Source organism: Populus trichocarpa, chromosome 1 (assembly GCF_000002775.5).
Source record: "Populus trichocarpa isolate Nisqually-1 chromosome 1, P.trichocarpa_v4.1, whole genome shotgun sequence".
Taxonomy (NCBI): Eukaryota; Viridiplantae; Streptophyta; class Magnoliopsida; order Malpighiales; family Salicaceae; genus Populus; species Populus trichocarpa.
In genome coordinates, this window is record NC_037285.2 from 31,690,084 (window position 1) to 31,706,082 (window position 15,999).

The 15,999-nt window shown below is 32.7% G+C and overlaps 1 protein-coding gene across 1 annotated transcript; it reads left to right on the forward strand.

Annotated features, from left to right (window-relative positions):
- Window positions 1–722: 722 nt before the first annotated feature.
- On the forward strand, window positions 723–8,723 carry LOC7465012 (TMV resistance protein N). Its single transcript, XM_024609553.2, has 5 exons — window positions 723–1,387; window positions 2,888–3,980; window positions 4,113–4,394; window positions 4,507–5,469; window positions 7,403–8,723. The coding sequence occupies exons 1-5, from the start codon at window positions 921–923 to the stop codon at window positions 8,327–8,329; spliced, it is 3,732 nt and encodes a 1,243-aa protein (XP_024465321.2). The 5' UTR covers window positions 723–920; the 3' UTR covers window positions 8,330–8,723.
- The last annotated feature ends 7,276 nt before the right edge of the window (window positions 8,724–15,999 follow it).

The window sequence follows — 15,999 nt, forward strand, 5'->3', positions numbered from 1 at the left end:
CCCAAATTGCACTAGCGAGTTTATTTGAAATCTTAGTTGACTTGGATTTTATAAAAAATATAAAAATTAATATAATTAAAACTTGGATTAATCTATAATTTGATTGATCTAATCAAAGTTTGTTTATTTTGAAATTGATATTATTTTAATTTTTTTAAAAATTTAAATAACTCAATAAATTTGTAACCTAAATTTTATATCAAGCCCATTCTTAAGTTGGGGTTTAATATTTGATGACCATGACTTTTGTGTGCATGTCATATAAATACAAAATACAAAAAATGCACAGTAAACTCAACTCAATTCAAGATTTAAGTGATTCTAAGAAAAAATAAAATTTATGTAAAAAAATTAAATGCAAAATTAATACTACTTTAATAGTTTATTTAGCCTTATGGGTAATAATAACCTTTAAACATCCTCTCCTTTTCTCAACTACCCCGTGCGTCTTGACTTTTGAGACGATTACATGCTTTGCCAGTTCTGTGTCTAAGGGAACCGTTAATTGGTATATCCGTCTTTTATAAAAATTTTGAATTTTATGTTTTTAAATTATTTTAATAATTATATTAAAAATAATTTTAAAATATTAATAAAATTTATTTTAATATATTTTCGAATAAAAAACATCAACATCACTACTTGAACTGTTCTAGAAGCACAGAAATAGTCTTCTGAGGACATTTAACTGATGAATTAGACAACTTCCGGTCATTATTATTAGACAACATCCATATTCGACTTATCTTCTTCCCTCCACTACTTTGTCAACATTACCTTATCGTTACTGAACTTCTGAGAAGGATCAAAACGTTAGCTCTTTGTCCAGATCATAATTGTTTTAGCTTTCCTTTGTTGATGTATATTAGGACAACAAAAAAAGAGTGTCCTTGTGTAAATTATCAAAATTTTGGAAGAAAATGGTTTCTTCATCTAATTGTTGGAAGTATGATGTTTTCTTGAGTTTCAGAGGCCAAGAGACCCGTAATACTTTTACAGCCCATCTATATCATGCTCTGTGCAACAAAGGAATCAATGCTTTCATTGATGACAAGCTTGAGAGGGGAGAACACATTACTTCTCAACTCTACCGGGTTATTGAAGACTCAAGGATTTCTCTTCTAATATTCTCTGAAAACTATGCAAGGTCTATTTATTGTTTGGATGAGCTGGTGAAGATACTTGAATGTAAAGAATCAAAGGGGCAAGTTGTTTTTCCTGTGTTTTATAATGTGGATCCTTCAGATGTCGAAGAACAAAATGGAAGTTTCGGAGAGGCCTTGCTTTTCCATGAAACCTATTGGGGGATTGATACAGAGAGGGTGCAGAAATGGAGGGAAGCTCTGACAAAAGCAGCTCAATTGTCTGGATGGCATTTAAACAATGGGTAAATTCTTGTTACTCCTCACGCTTGTTGTTTCCTTCTTCTTTTTTAACTTTTTGTTTAGGTTTGCAATACATCTCCTACTTAGGAAGTTTGGAATTCCCAAAGCTAAACAGCTAGAGTGAATTGAATGATTTAGCAGCTGCAGCTGGTGGTTCTAGTTTGCTTTGTAACATGCCTGATACAACAACGAAAATACTAGAAAACTAATGATGGTTTTTTAAGATAAGATTTATGACAGATAAGTCAGTTGCCATTTAGCCCCATAATGCAAGAATTCAATTTGGAGATTTTAGTTTCATCTTAGGTTCATTTGACATTTTCTGTTATTTCTTATGAACATTGTATGATTGTAAATTGTTTGAACTTTCTTCTTTAGTTGTTAAGACATGGTGTTGTGGTAAAATACGACCATGAACAGAAACAAAATAAAACTTAAGACGTCTATAAATATTGTTTTTAAGAATATTTTCTCACCACAGTGCTATTCTTTAGGATTTAACAAGTTCCTTCTCTATAACAAAAGTCACAGAAACAACCAGACCAAAAACGAAAAGAAATGACAACAAATATTGTAAACATGAGGAACTAATATGGTTTTCGGCACTGTGTGATTATAAGAGTGTAAGGTATATATAGGTTGTTAATATGTAACATATAGGTAGAAAATAAATTAGAGAATTAAAGAATTATTATAACAATTCAAAAAATAAAAAAAGCTGTTAGAAAATTAAAGAGTTGTAGTTATTAAAAAGTTTTGAAATAAAACAGCTATCATGATGTTATGATTGTTAGAAAATTATAGCCGGAAACCAAAGGTTTAAAAAGTGTAAGCGTTGCCTCACACGCAAAGGGAGGCAATTAAAGGTTTTTCTCTTGCTCGACTCAACCTTAAACATGCAAGTTTACTATCATTTTCTTGTTGGTTATTATCAAATTTTATAGTTCACTGTATAAATATTAGACGGAAATCTTATTTTTTTAATGTGAGATAGAAAGTTCTATATATACTTTATGTTCATAAAAAGTTGTTTTTTTTTAATGTAAAATAAAGCTTTTTAAAATAGTCTTCATTATTTACAACAGTAGTTGTAGTTTCATTATTCAGAGAGGTTTTAAGTTCACATTCCCCCCCAAAACTATCAAACTAGTAAAGATGTATATTCTTAATTATGGAACAGGCCATTGAGCCTATTATTGTTTATAGTTTTTTGTTTTTTTTTTTTTTTTTGTGAAATCAGCTTTTCAAGCAATCAATGAAAGACCTATAAATGCTATGTTAAAGATGCACAAATGTTGTTATCTAAGTAGATAGAGTCTGCGAGTAAATAGTATGCAAGGAATTGAAAAACAAATGATGCAAATTGGAGTAAGCAACCTCTGACAGAGTCATTAGAATGTGTAGAAACAACGAAATAGGATTCAGGAAAATCACATTTTTTTTATTTATTTTTTGGCTTTGCCCTGCTTTATTAAATTCTTCTTTTGCCTCACAACTTTCAGGAATGAGGCTAAATTTATTTGGAGAATTGTTGAAAAGGTGTTGTCACAATTGAATCACACATCCTTGCACATTGCTGCATACCAAGTTGGATTGAATAACCATATTGAAGAAATAAATCATATGCTAAATACCAGGTCAGATGGTGTTTGTATGGTAGGACTCTGTGGAATTGGTGGAGTTGGTAAGACAACCATTTCGAAAGCTGTTTACAACTTAATTGCTAATCAATTTGAAGGCAGCTGTTTCCTTTCAAATGTCAGAGAAATCTCAAAGCAACATGGTCTTCTTCGTCTACAAGAGACACTTCTTTATGAGATCCTAGGGGATAAAAATTTAGTCCTGGGAAGTGTTGATAGAGGAATTAATGTGATAAGGGATAGGCTTCGCAATAAAAAGGTGCTTATTGTCATTGATGATGCGGATAATTTAGACCAACTTAAGCAATTAGCTGGAGAGCCTGACTGGTTTGGCTTGGGAAGTAGAGTTATTATAACAACTAGAGATGAACATCTGCTAGTTGCTCATGGAGTGGAAAGATTATATAAGGTGAAGGAATTATGTCCTGATGATGCTCTTATGCTTTTTTCTTGGAATGCCTTTAGGAATCCCCATCCTTCTGAAGATCATTTGGAGGTTTCACTTCGGGCAGTGAGATACGCCCAGGGCCTTCCGCTGGCTCTTGTCGTGTTGGGCTCTTTTCTGTATGGAAGAAGCATACGTGAATGGGAAAGTGAATTGGATAGATTAAAAAAAATTCCCAATAAACAAATTTACGAAGTGCTTAAAATAAGTTTTGATGGACTTGAGTATCATGAGAAGACCATTTTTCTGGACATTGCATGCTTCTTTAAAGGGCAAGAAAAAGATTATGTGATAAAAATACTAGATGCTTGTGATGTCAACCCTGATATTGGCATACAGGTTCTCATAGAGAAGTCTTTGATATATATTGAAAACAATAAGATCCAGATGCACGAATTGCTTCAATCAATGGGTAGGCAAATTGTTCACCAAGAATCTCCTAATATACCTGGAAGACGCAGCAGGCTCTGGTTTCATGAGGATGTTCTCCATGTGCTGACAGAAAATATCGTAAGAAGTATTCTTGTTTCTTCTTCTTTTCCTAACCATGGCATTGAATACAAATCAAAACCTTTAGTTCCTCTTGAACTGTAAGTTTTCCTTATTATTCAATTCAATAACGTTCTAAACTTGGTTTGTTAGGGATCCTGTGAAATTGAAGGCATAATTCTAGACTTGCCTAAAGCAGAAAAGTTGTGCTTGAGTGCTGATACTTTCACAAAGATGAAAAGGCTTAGGATACTTATTGTCCATAATGTACACGTTTTCGGAGTCCTGGAAAATCTACCCAATGAGTTAAGGTGGCTTGAATGGCCTGAATGTCCCATAGAGTCAATGCCATCAACGTTTCATGCTAGGAAACTCGTTGTACTTAACATGCAACGCAGTTGCATCAGACAGTTAGGGGAAGGCTTCATGCTCAAGGTATAATAATGACTAAGATTTTGTTGTGGAATATTGCCATGGGATCTCCTGGATGCTAATTCGTTTTTTATTTTTTTCTACTCTCTCCTCTCTATTTATCTCTGTTGTACAGGATTACAGTTATTTAAAGCATATTGATTTCCGGGATTGTGAATTTTTGACAGAAACACCTGACTTCTCAACCATCCTAAATCTTGAGAGATTGAATCTTGAAGGTTGTACGAGTTTAGTTAAGATCCATAACTCCATTGGATGCCTTGACAAACTTGTTTTCTTGAGCCTTGAATTCTGTTCAAACCTAAAGAGTCTTTCAAGTAGCCTCAGATTAAGATCTTTACAGACACTTCTCCTTACTGGTTGCTCAAAACTTGAGAAGTTCCCAAACATTGAGGACAGAATGACAAGTGTAGAGAGAGTTTGTTTGAATGAGACTGCTATAGAAGAGCTTCCTTCATCAATTGAAAATCTTGTTGGGCTTCAAGTTCTAACTCTATCATTTTGCAGAAACCTTTCTAGCATTCCAAGTAGCATTTATATGTTGCAGCATCTTAAGCATCTGCTTCTTGAAGGGTGCTCAAATCTTAAGAATTTTCCAGAGAATGTGGGGAACGAAAGACAGCCAATCTTTTCCATGGTGTCCTTGAAGTTAAATTATGGCTCAAAGTGGTTTCCAAGGCTAACATGTCTAGATCTAAAGAACTGCAATTTGTTAGAAGTTGATTTCCTCATGAATCCTGATTGCTTTTCCATGTTGAAGGATTTAGATCTATCAGGAAACAGTTTTTTTAGGCTTCCAACAAGCATCTGCAGTTTCAAGAAATTGAGACGCCTTAAATTGGTGAACTGCAAATGGCTTCGAGAAATTCCACAGCTTCCGCCAAGTATCAAGTGTATTGGTGCCCGAGATTGCATATCACTGGAAAGATTTTCACAATTAACAAGGGTATTCAAGATTAGTAAAGCTGAGAGATTAAAAAGGCTTCATGATCTCGACTTCTCCAACTGCCATAAACTTGCTGAGAATCCATTAAGTAGTTTGACAAGTATAGCATTGGCGAATACATCACTTGATGAGGTTTGTCTCCCCGTCCACATACTTTCTGACCTGTATATGCATGTGTGTCTTGTTAGAGAATAAAATAAATTATATCATGAGATCTCACTTAACAGCTTAAGCTTTAGAGTTGAATTGATTCTTTGACATAGTATCAGAGCCTTGATGACCAAGTAGTCTCGAGTTCAAATCTCATCATCCCTATTTATTTGATAAAAATTAAACACAAGGTAATGTGAGTTTATGCAAGTTTCAAGTCCAAAGGGTTTTCACTTGAGGACAGGAGCGGAGGCAAAGGAGGGCAAGTAGGGGCCGGGCCCCCCAAAACATTTTAATTTTTTTTATTAGGTAATAAGTATGAGCTGGAGGTGTTAATTCTCGTGCTTGCAATCTTGCCAAACAGGTTTGCCTTTTAGTTTTTATCTTTGTGTTTGTTATGTGTTCTAGGTGGTTGCATTCCATGTATGGTTCCTTTCATTGATCAAGATACACACACAAATTATTTTACAAGTCATTTATAATAATTTTACTTTATTTTTATGTAAAAATAAAATAAAAATGACATGGCAAAATTTGACTGATAGAATTTTTTTATTTAAAAAAGGTGGCCTTATTAACAGTAATTAAATGTAACTTTATTTTTGATTTTTTATTTATTCTTGACCGACGTGAAAAGAAAAAAAATATAAGGTCATTACCTTGTGTAGCCCTAATATAAATCTTGCAGCCGATAAAAACACAAATAAAAACACAAATCATGAGTAAAATTTTTCTATAAAAAAAATTGAAGCAGAGCCACCAATTAATTTATCTTTCATCAAATAAAACAAGGTAAATTAAATTTAAATCTATTTTTGTTTTATTTTGAGATGTTTGTTAATAATTTGATGAGGTTTTTTTCTATAATTCTACCATTTTTGCTCATTTTGTTTCTCAAATCTGCTAGTTCTACTAATTGTTTTTTGAATTCTTGTTATGGTGATTTTTTTTCTGATTAATTAGATATATTTTATTGGTTTGTTTTGATTATACTAGATTTTTTTTATGTTTTGTTTTAAGCAGAGCCACCAAAATTATCAATTTTTCTCAAGATATATGTTTTGATTTTAGAACATGTCATCCAATCATGTACCCAATCATCCAAAGTTAAAGAACATGTCATCGATTGCTGATTTATGTCAAGGATTGGTTGAAACAAAAAAATCAACAATTTATTCGCTAGTTAACAGCTTGATTCGACTTATTTTGACTCTTCCTGTTTCGACAACAACTACTGAACGAGCTTTTTCAGCGATAAAGATTGTTAAAATAAGACTTCACAATCGGATGGAGGATGATTTTCTTGTAAATTATTTGATTGTCTATATAGAAAAAGAAATTGTTGAAAGATTCACAATTGATATGATAATCGATGATTTCTATTTTATGAAAGAACAATGAGCACAATTAAAATAAATATATAAGAATCATTCTTTATTATTTTTTGCTTTATTTCAAAGTTTATCTAACATAAATAATGCTTCGTTTTAGTTAATGTTTCTTATATACTTTGTATGTTTATATTTGATAGATATAAAGACCAACAACATTAAAGTGATGGATACATTATGAAGATGAAATTAACTTCATTGCTTTGACTCAATTTGATATTACTCCAAACCTTTTACATTATAATAAGGTCATTATATATTTGTAGTAAGTTATTTGAATAAAACTAAATTATGCAGGTTTCGTTTTACAACTCATGTACAATACATTAAAACAAATATTATATCTTGTTATATTAATTTTGGTTCCTCCTAATAAATAATTCTAGCTCCGCCCCTGTTTGAGGAGGTGTGTTACAGAATAAAATAAATCATATCCTAAAACTTCACCTAACAGCTTAAACTTTTGGGTTGAATTGATTATTTCACTTTCTAGCACCAAGTATTTACGTAACCCACTTTTTCAGGACGGTGATGTTCTTGATGCAAATAGTGATGGATTCTGTGAGAACTTCAGAATTGAAGTATTTCTTCCTGGAAGTGAGATTCCAGATTGGATGAGCTATTACAGTGATGAAAGTTACTTGTCATTCTTAGTTCCTTCACATATGTACGGGGAAATAATAGCTGTGGTTCTCTGCACCATTTTAAGTTTAGAGGATGATGTGACTGCGAATATTTCCCGTGAAGTTTTCATCAATGGTCAGACCGTAATTTCTTTTTCGAGACAGTTCTTTTCGTTGGAGTCAGATCACATGTGGCTCTACTATCTTCCATGTCGTATGATCCAGGGATTTAATTCATTGCAGAATGACTGGAGCCGATTTGAGGTTTCATTTAGAATCCTTGGAGCGCCAATGAATGCAACCCTTAAAGGGTGTGGGGTTCATCTTGTGTACAAGAATGGTGAGAAGGTGAATTTTCCAAGCCTGATTTATGGGAATGAAGATGATCATGACACCTCTTTGAGTACATACAACGAAAGTATCAACTTCTCAGAGACGTGTACTTCACTATCACTAGATCTAATGCGAAGCTGCAGTGATGGTGGGGAGTTCGAGGAATACCAGCAATCATCACTTAAATGGCAGCACCAACCTCTCCGCTTAGACTCCAGTGAGGTCCCAACTGTGACCCTTTCTTCTCCAATGGTTCAACTGATTCACCAAGACTCTTTCAACGGCTTAAATGGTTTTTTGAGGAGGAAGAGAAAACTGGAGGAGTGTGAAGATCATGATCCTTCTTCTTCCGGCAACAAGCATCAGAAGTTTAGATTTACTGGTAGTAGCCAAGGCCTATCTTTGACTGATAGAAATGAGTTACACCTTTCGTTGGCTTTATCATTGCAAATCACTGGTGGACCTGTGACTCCTGATCCATCGGGCATTGAATAATTGGAAGAAACCCTCGATAACAACTGTATATCTAAAGTGTTTGGTTAGCATCCCAAGATAGATAGAAGAACCGAAAACAGTTGAAACATAGGAGACAGTTGAAAAATTAGAGAGATGAGAAAGACTGAGGAGCACGTAATGGAATTCAACAATGATGGATGAACAGTTAGAGTTATCCCTTACGTGATCCATGCGACCAACTGTTCTGATAACACAGGAACCTGAGGATGTCGAAGAGATGGAACAATTACAAACACATCATCAAAAAAAGAAGAAGAAGATTTCACAAGAACGTTTTCAATCAAATTAGATTCTCATACATTTGATCCTATCTAAGAATAGTTGAGACTTGAACAATTAAAAACACAAATTAACTTCAATCTTTAATTTCTCATATTTTCTTCATCAACCATCGTACATTTGGTCCTATCTAATTTAACTGGCATGGAATTAGCTTTAACTTTAAGGTTGAATTAATTAAGTAATTTTAAACTTCAATGTCCGAAGTGAAACATTTTAAATTTACAGGGATGAAAATGTAAGAAATGAAAAAGAAATGGCGGAGAAGCTACGTTGAAGTCGTCTCAACCCAACATATAATCCACCCACTAACTTAAAGCAAACAAATTCAAGATATAATAATTTTATTTTATTATTATGTAATGAAAATGATTTGTTTTTTACTGTGCATAAACTAAATAGGCCTTTGATTATAATTAAGAAAAAAAAAAAAACAATGTTAGGCATTGCAAAACATATGCAGTAGCCTAATAAAAATTTCACCCTTGTACAGAGGCACTGGTCCAACCAATAAGGAGCCATGGAAAGATCCAATTGAACAACTTTAATAATTGAATGCTATTGTTATCTTATCATTTTCCATGAAAAACACTCTTAAAAATAAATAATAAAACTAAAACGTTTTATATTTTGTTAGATTTATTTTTTTAGATTGATGTTAAATCATGTTAAGAGAGCAATAAGCTTTGGAGACCTTCATACAAGTTTTGGAACTATTTATCCGACCTTCCGACTTGCCTGTAAAGTTTTAGGTCTTCTAGGAGACGACGAAGAATGGATTACGACTTTTTTTAGGCTGCTGTAACAGCTTCATCTCCACAACTTAGACAATATTTTGTTAGCATCATCCTTTTTTGCGAAGTTGCTAACCCAAAAAGTCTTCTTGATAAAGTTTGGCATTTGATGCATGATGATATTGAATACCAGCTAAGATCCTCCCTTTCAATGCCAATTCTTCGGTTATTCAATGAAGAACTTATGAATTATATGTTGTATGAACTTGAACAACTTTTTAATGCCTCTACAACATCTCTTAAAGATCATAAATTGCTGGTGCCAAATGGTTTTTTAATGAATGAAACTACAAACAAGCTTCTAAGAGAGGAGCTTAAGTACTATGATATCACAGAACTTAGAAATAATCATTTATCTTCTGTTCCTCGATCAGCTAAACCAATGCCAAAAGAGAATCTATGATTTTTCTGTAGAACATGTAATTGCTAAGAAACAAGCTCTTATACTTGTCCATGCATGGACATGGGGTCAAAGAAAACTTTTTTATGGCATACAACTATTAATCGTATTAGATCAGAAGGGTTACTTGTGCTTGTTGTTGCGTCATCTGGCGTTGCTTCTCTTTTACTTCCTGGTGGACGTACAACTCATTCAAGGTTTAAAATTTTCACCAGATCCTTCCTGTCATCCCAAGGGGAACAGAAGAAAATATTACAAATGCTGCTTTAAACAGCTCACCAGTACTTTGGCTAAGTTTTACAATTCTCCTGCTTAAAGAAAATATGTGATTATCAGCTCATGGGCTGAATCCTTTGGAAAAAGAATAGCTCGATTAATTTGCTCAATGGATGCTAATGATTGGTGATGGAAAGTATGTGATTTTCCAATTCCTGATGATGAAGATCTAGTTTTTATCAAAATCCCACAACATCTTCAGCTTGATCATTTAGGTAATCTAATTGCATTTATGGTTTCAGCCATTTATCCAAATATTGAAAGAACTCATCTTGACGCAAACCATTTTATAGAAAAGGCCATAGTAACATAAAAAAACATTACACTTACTGTAATCAATCATTTCATCTTTCTTTTTTTAATTAACGTGAGTGTTCGGGCAGCTTGCGTATACCTCGACTAATCCCACGAGCCCTGAAGTTAACGACCATGTAAACCTCTAGTAGCTATTATATTAGCAACCACATGGTTCAAACTTAAACAATCAATCATTTAATCATTAATATTGCACATGGTGATTATCATATTTATTTCAGCTCTAATTTTGTTAAAATACTTAGTTGACAATTTTTAAACAATGCTATAAAAAAATCTTTTTGTAACAAATAATGCTTATTTTATTCATTGGAAAAAAAATATTTAATCCTGATTATAACAATTCATATCTTTATTTTTTGTAAGTCCACATATAAACTCTCTATTGATACATTATATGATTACAATTTTTCATTGGTTTTCTTTGCTATCAATTGCTTTTTAAAAAGTTTGCCTTTTACACCCCATGTTTTTTTTCTTCTAAAAATAATTCTAGCATTTTAGTGGAGGTGAAGGTAGAGGTAAACGCAAGCTGTAATAATAATAATAAAAAAAGAGATGCAGCTTACTTCAGTTCAAATATAAGTGAGGGTGATTGCCTTGAGATAAGAACTTTTACACATGAGAATCGTCTCATCAACACTGTAATTGACAATGAAATGAATATATATCGACTTTAAGGCAGATGTCAAAATTAGTCACCTTAATTCTCTTACACCTTCTGTTCCATGCTACTACAATCTCATTGATTTTGCGCATGTCCTGACCAGAGGACAAGGATCACAAGTGCGCGCCTACAGGTATTCCTTCAAAATAATTTTGACATATACAATAATTCAAACACTCGTGTACTCCCAGCTTATAATAGTTGCAAAAAAGCTTCATAGATATACTTGGGAGACGAAAAGGAACACAACTAATCGAGAAAGTTTTTGTTCAAGCTAGGTCAATCACTTGAAGATAAAAGAGAATTCATTCTTTAGAATGTAAGGTATATTAAGCATGTAACCTTTTTTTCCCTTCCGAGTTCAATACTTTCATAATCATTATAACCATTTTATTCCTTTTTTAAGAGGTGAGGAGCGTCGTGTTACTTTATGGGGTGACGTTGCTCAAAGCTTCGATGATTCTATCCTTGCCACTGTCGAGTCTCCTGTCATTGCTATTTTCTCAGGATTTTGGGCCATTGAGTTTTGAGGTTTTCTATAATAGATCTATATGGCTACTTCACTGCAACATTCTAATTCTTTACAGAATTGGATATGTTTCTATTAATTCCTTTTTTCATAAAAAAAAAATAGCAAATAACTGTCACTTCTTTTCTCTTTTCAGGCAATGCAAACTTAACAGGCACAACAGCTTCCCTTTAGTATTTCAGCCCAGACATACCAGAGCTTTTACCATATAAACATTAGCATGTTGTCTCATTTTCTAATGAGTATTCATATACACCTCTTTTTATTCCATTATTAACTCTCTGCTTTCTGTTCCATGGTTTTTTCCATTGATTTAGCTATGGCCAAATGCTCGTGAAGATTCAACAATTTCCTCCATCCATGCATGCTGTGTTGTCTTTGGAAGATAAAATCAATGAAAATAGAAAAACAATCAAATAAATTCTATGCATGGATCCATTTGAGCATAAAGTCTCTCCTTTATTTCTTTATTCTTCCTTTCTTATTATCTTACTTGCACACTTACATCAACATTTCCTTCCTTGCAAACTCATCAGCTTCAACAATTTAATGATTTCCATCTATGCCTGCAGAACACACGTTCCACATACAAGGCTTCTATTGCTGACCATGACCTTTTCAATGGATGGTGGTTCGAGAGCTGTCCAAGTTGCAACAAATCACTCTCAGGAACCGGTAACAATCTAAAATGCATAGAACATAGCTCTCCAAGCTCCACTCCTATTCCATGGTGAATACAAAACACCAACCACTACTTTTTTTCAACAAATACAAATTCAATCTTCCTTGGTCTTTTTTCTAATCTTATATATGTTGCTTACTTTCAAAAAACTGCTCCTTTTTGGATTTCATGAGGTACAAGATTAATTGTGTCGTGACAGATGGAAAATATGTCAAACTTTTTGCTTTCTGGCAAACCTGCTGAAAATTTCTTTAAGGCCTCGTCTCATCACTGTCTATGATAGAAAGTTTAGCAATCTTTATATCATCCCCCAACAAATGCTTGAAGTCCTCAACAAAACTGAAATTCTTCAGCTGTGTTTTGGAGCCTATATATTAGCACTAAATAGGTGTGACATCTATGTAAAAAATGTGCTTGATGACAGCTCAGACCAGTCACTAATCAACCTCGCTGCACAAGCTGAAGCAGGACCTTCAGAGGTTTCCCTTCCTATAACAGCAGTTGATACACTGTGTTTAACACCTCCAACACCTACTTTGATAGTTCCTTTCAGTGCTAGCTTTGTTCAAATGCACCCATCTTCTTCATCCTCATTTCATAGCATTACTTCTTGCAAAAAAAAAAAAAACCAGAAAGCTCTCTACCACAAGCGAAGAGAGCTCTGACCTTCACTGATCCACCTGCACAAAATATGTAAGCCTACTTTTCTTACCTAAATTACAATGAAACATCAGGAAAAAAAAGACTAAACATACTATATAGCTTTCTAACCCTTGAAAAAGGAATGTCTAAAGATTTTTACTTTTTGCACCTTCAATTCCTAGAAATCTAAACAAGAATGATTTAGATATATCATTGCTTGCTTCATAAAACTCTAATGATCTTTAATTGCATGCATTTCATTATTCACTTTCAGGTTCTTCAGTTTCTTTATCTATTTAGTTAAGACATGTCTATCACACTAGAACTAATAATGCACGGTTGGCTTTTGTGCTCTTGATCTAAAGTTGTCCCTGCATCACATTTTCGCTACGGATTTCCATCTCACTATGGTGCTTTTCAAGTGTTTACATGGCTTTATCAACAACACTTTCTAGTTCACACACAACCATCTTATCGAATTCATTTTAGCAATTTAATTACATCTGCTGTCGATAAAACCAATGTTATTGGCAGTTTAACATTTAACAAATCACTTGGCAGTTGCTAAGCTTGCATACATGAATATATGGTTAAATAATGAGAAAATATTTAGCACATGACAATGACTTCACAGAACCTTTCATTTTACTATATATGAACTATATATTTTGCACCAGCTTACGCCAGTTCTTAAGATTGCAAAAGACCCCCACAAACGCTACAACGTTGGGCTCAATATTTTAGATTGTTATGACTTAGTTTTTTTACCTTGTAAATTAACAACCACATCAGACTCTATGCATGGTATTCGATTGATGCCTGAAACATCTCATCCACTTTATAGCTTAGTTTTAACCATACTTTTTATCCATCCATTCCACGAACATCACCATTTTCAACTACTGCTTTTTTTTAAAAAAAAGCCAAGTTTACTAATTTCAGCACTCATTCTTAGATTCTTCTTCTATCAAACATTTAGTTTTTGTGCTCCAATTGTCGTCAATATACGTTGATAGATTGACCATTGTTGCAGATGTCGTAGATCTCCAACGACAAAACGATCAACACCAACAATGTTTTGCTTATTATAATATGAGCCTCCTGTGGCTTTTCTCTTGCTGTTGAACCAGATTTTGTTATGAAAACTGCTCTTTTAAAACAGATGCCCCTGGTTTGTTTAGGGTTCATGCAGCCTTTTGTTTTTATCAGCCTTTCAACTCAAACAATGTTTCATTATACTGCAGTTGCTAACTCTGGAATGATAATGCACTGCGTGTTTACATTAAATTAACTCCCTGCATATCCAGTTTATTGAAAAGCTCTATATATCAACTTAAACTATCCATCACATTCTACCATTAAGCAAAAAAACTATAAACGCGTTGGATATCTATCATAGATGCTTACAATGCACACCCCTTAACATTTCACTGTAGACCAGCTAGCTATTCAAAAAATTTCTTTCACTTTGACCCTTTCTAAACCAAATTCAAAGTCAATTGAATTGAATTTATCAACGAAAGCCAAAATATAAAATTGAAAGCCGAAAGAGTAAAATAAAAAACATGTTTTCAAAGTTTTTTTTGTTCCAGGGTTCGATTAATACACTTCCCTATTTAATTTTGTTTGAAAAATTTCTTTTAAATAACAGTTATTTGTTTTTTCATTTTGGTGCAAGGTTTCTTTTGTGGTTTGCTTTATTTTTTTGGATGATTTTTTTTTTAAAATACAAAAAATAAATAATATTTATAATATGTATAGTTTTACAAAACATTTTTTAAAATTTTATTTTATTCAATCAATTTAATATATGTATCTATTTCTATATGACAATTTAAACCTATAAAAATAAATATTCTAATTAACAAATTTATAAAACAAAATCAAGCTTATTTTAATATATTAAATATTATGAAATACATTTTTATCTTTTAATTTTTATTTTTTAAAATTATTAATTATGTTTTTTTAAATCAGTAACACACATAATACTTAATTTATTTAAATATATTTATAAATAAACTTTTTTTATTTTTACTTGAAATTCTTTCAGATGTAAAAAAACATGTCAGAAAACTAGTCTGTACAACGTTTTTTCACTGAAAAATAAAATCTTGCCCGCTGCAAAGCACGGGTTGTAGTGGCTGCGGCAACAAGGCAAGCTCAAGGGTAATAGAGAGAGTTTCCTTTCATTTTCTCTCCGAGCGTCCGAGCATTTATTTGCGATGCATGCAAGTTAAATCCAAGGTAAGGCAACTTCTAGCTATAAGAAAGAAATTAGAATCTTTTTTTGAAGCATTAAAATTATAAAAGTTTAGAGAAAAAACAAAACGTTAATAATCTTGAACTCTTTTAAATAAAGGTTAAATTCCCAAGCCTAGCAATTGTTACATACCGCCATGTAGAGTTCTTCTCTTTGTTAGAACAACGCCTACTCTCCAATAATGGCCTCTCGTCACCCTCTCCGTCTAATCACCCTCCGCTTACGACGAATTGTTAGTACCAGATGGCATGCCACAACTCATGCCTGCCCGGTCTCGCGAGTTTATAAAGCATATATACTTAAAGGTGTTATATTTACAAATTAAATAAGTAATAAAAATTAAAAATATGATAAAACTAATATTACATGAAAAAAAAAAGTTATGTTAGTGATAAAAAACTTAAAGACTGAATAGAATAATTTGTAACAATTCATAGTGTTTTGTAAGAAAAGGTACAGTGTTTTCCTCACATGATTTAGCTTTAATTGTAAAAAAAAAAATTACAAAGTTAAATTCTCAACCACCTTAATATTAAAAAAAAATAAAATCAACAAAGACAATATTAGAAAAAATCATAACAAAAAAAAAACCATGTGGGGAAACACTGTAGCAATTCACGGTGTTTTGTGAAGAAAGCTACAGTACTTTCCCCGCATGATTTAGCTTTATTGTAATTATACTTCTCAACCAGCTTAATATTAAAAAAATAAAATCGACAAAGATAATTTTTGAAAAAGACAGAACAAAAAAAAACCATGTGGGAAAACATTGTAGCAATCCAAATGTTGTAAAGAAAAAAAT

Bases quoted from the DNA above. Each gene is read 5' to 3' on its own strand.
- LOC7465012 (XM_024609553.2), top strand. From the start codon at position 921: ATGGTTTCTTCATCTAATTGTTGGAAGTATGATGTTTTCTTGAGTTTC. The intron at 4,395-4,506 runs GTATAATAATGA...TCTGTTGTACAG, and splicing joins GGGAAGGCTTCATGCTCAAG to GATTACAGTTATTTAAAGCA. The intron at 5,470-7,402 runs GTTTGTCTCCCC...CCACTTTTTCAG, and splicing joins CGAATACATCACTTGATGAG to GACGGTGATGTTCTTGATGC.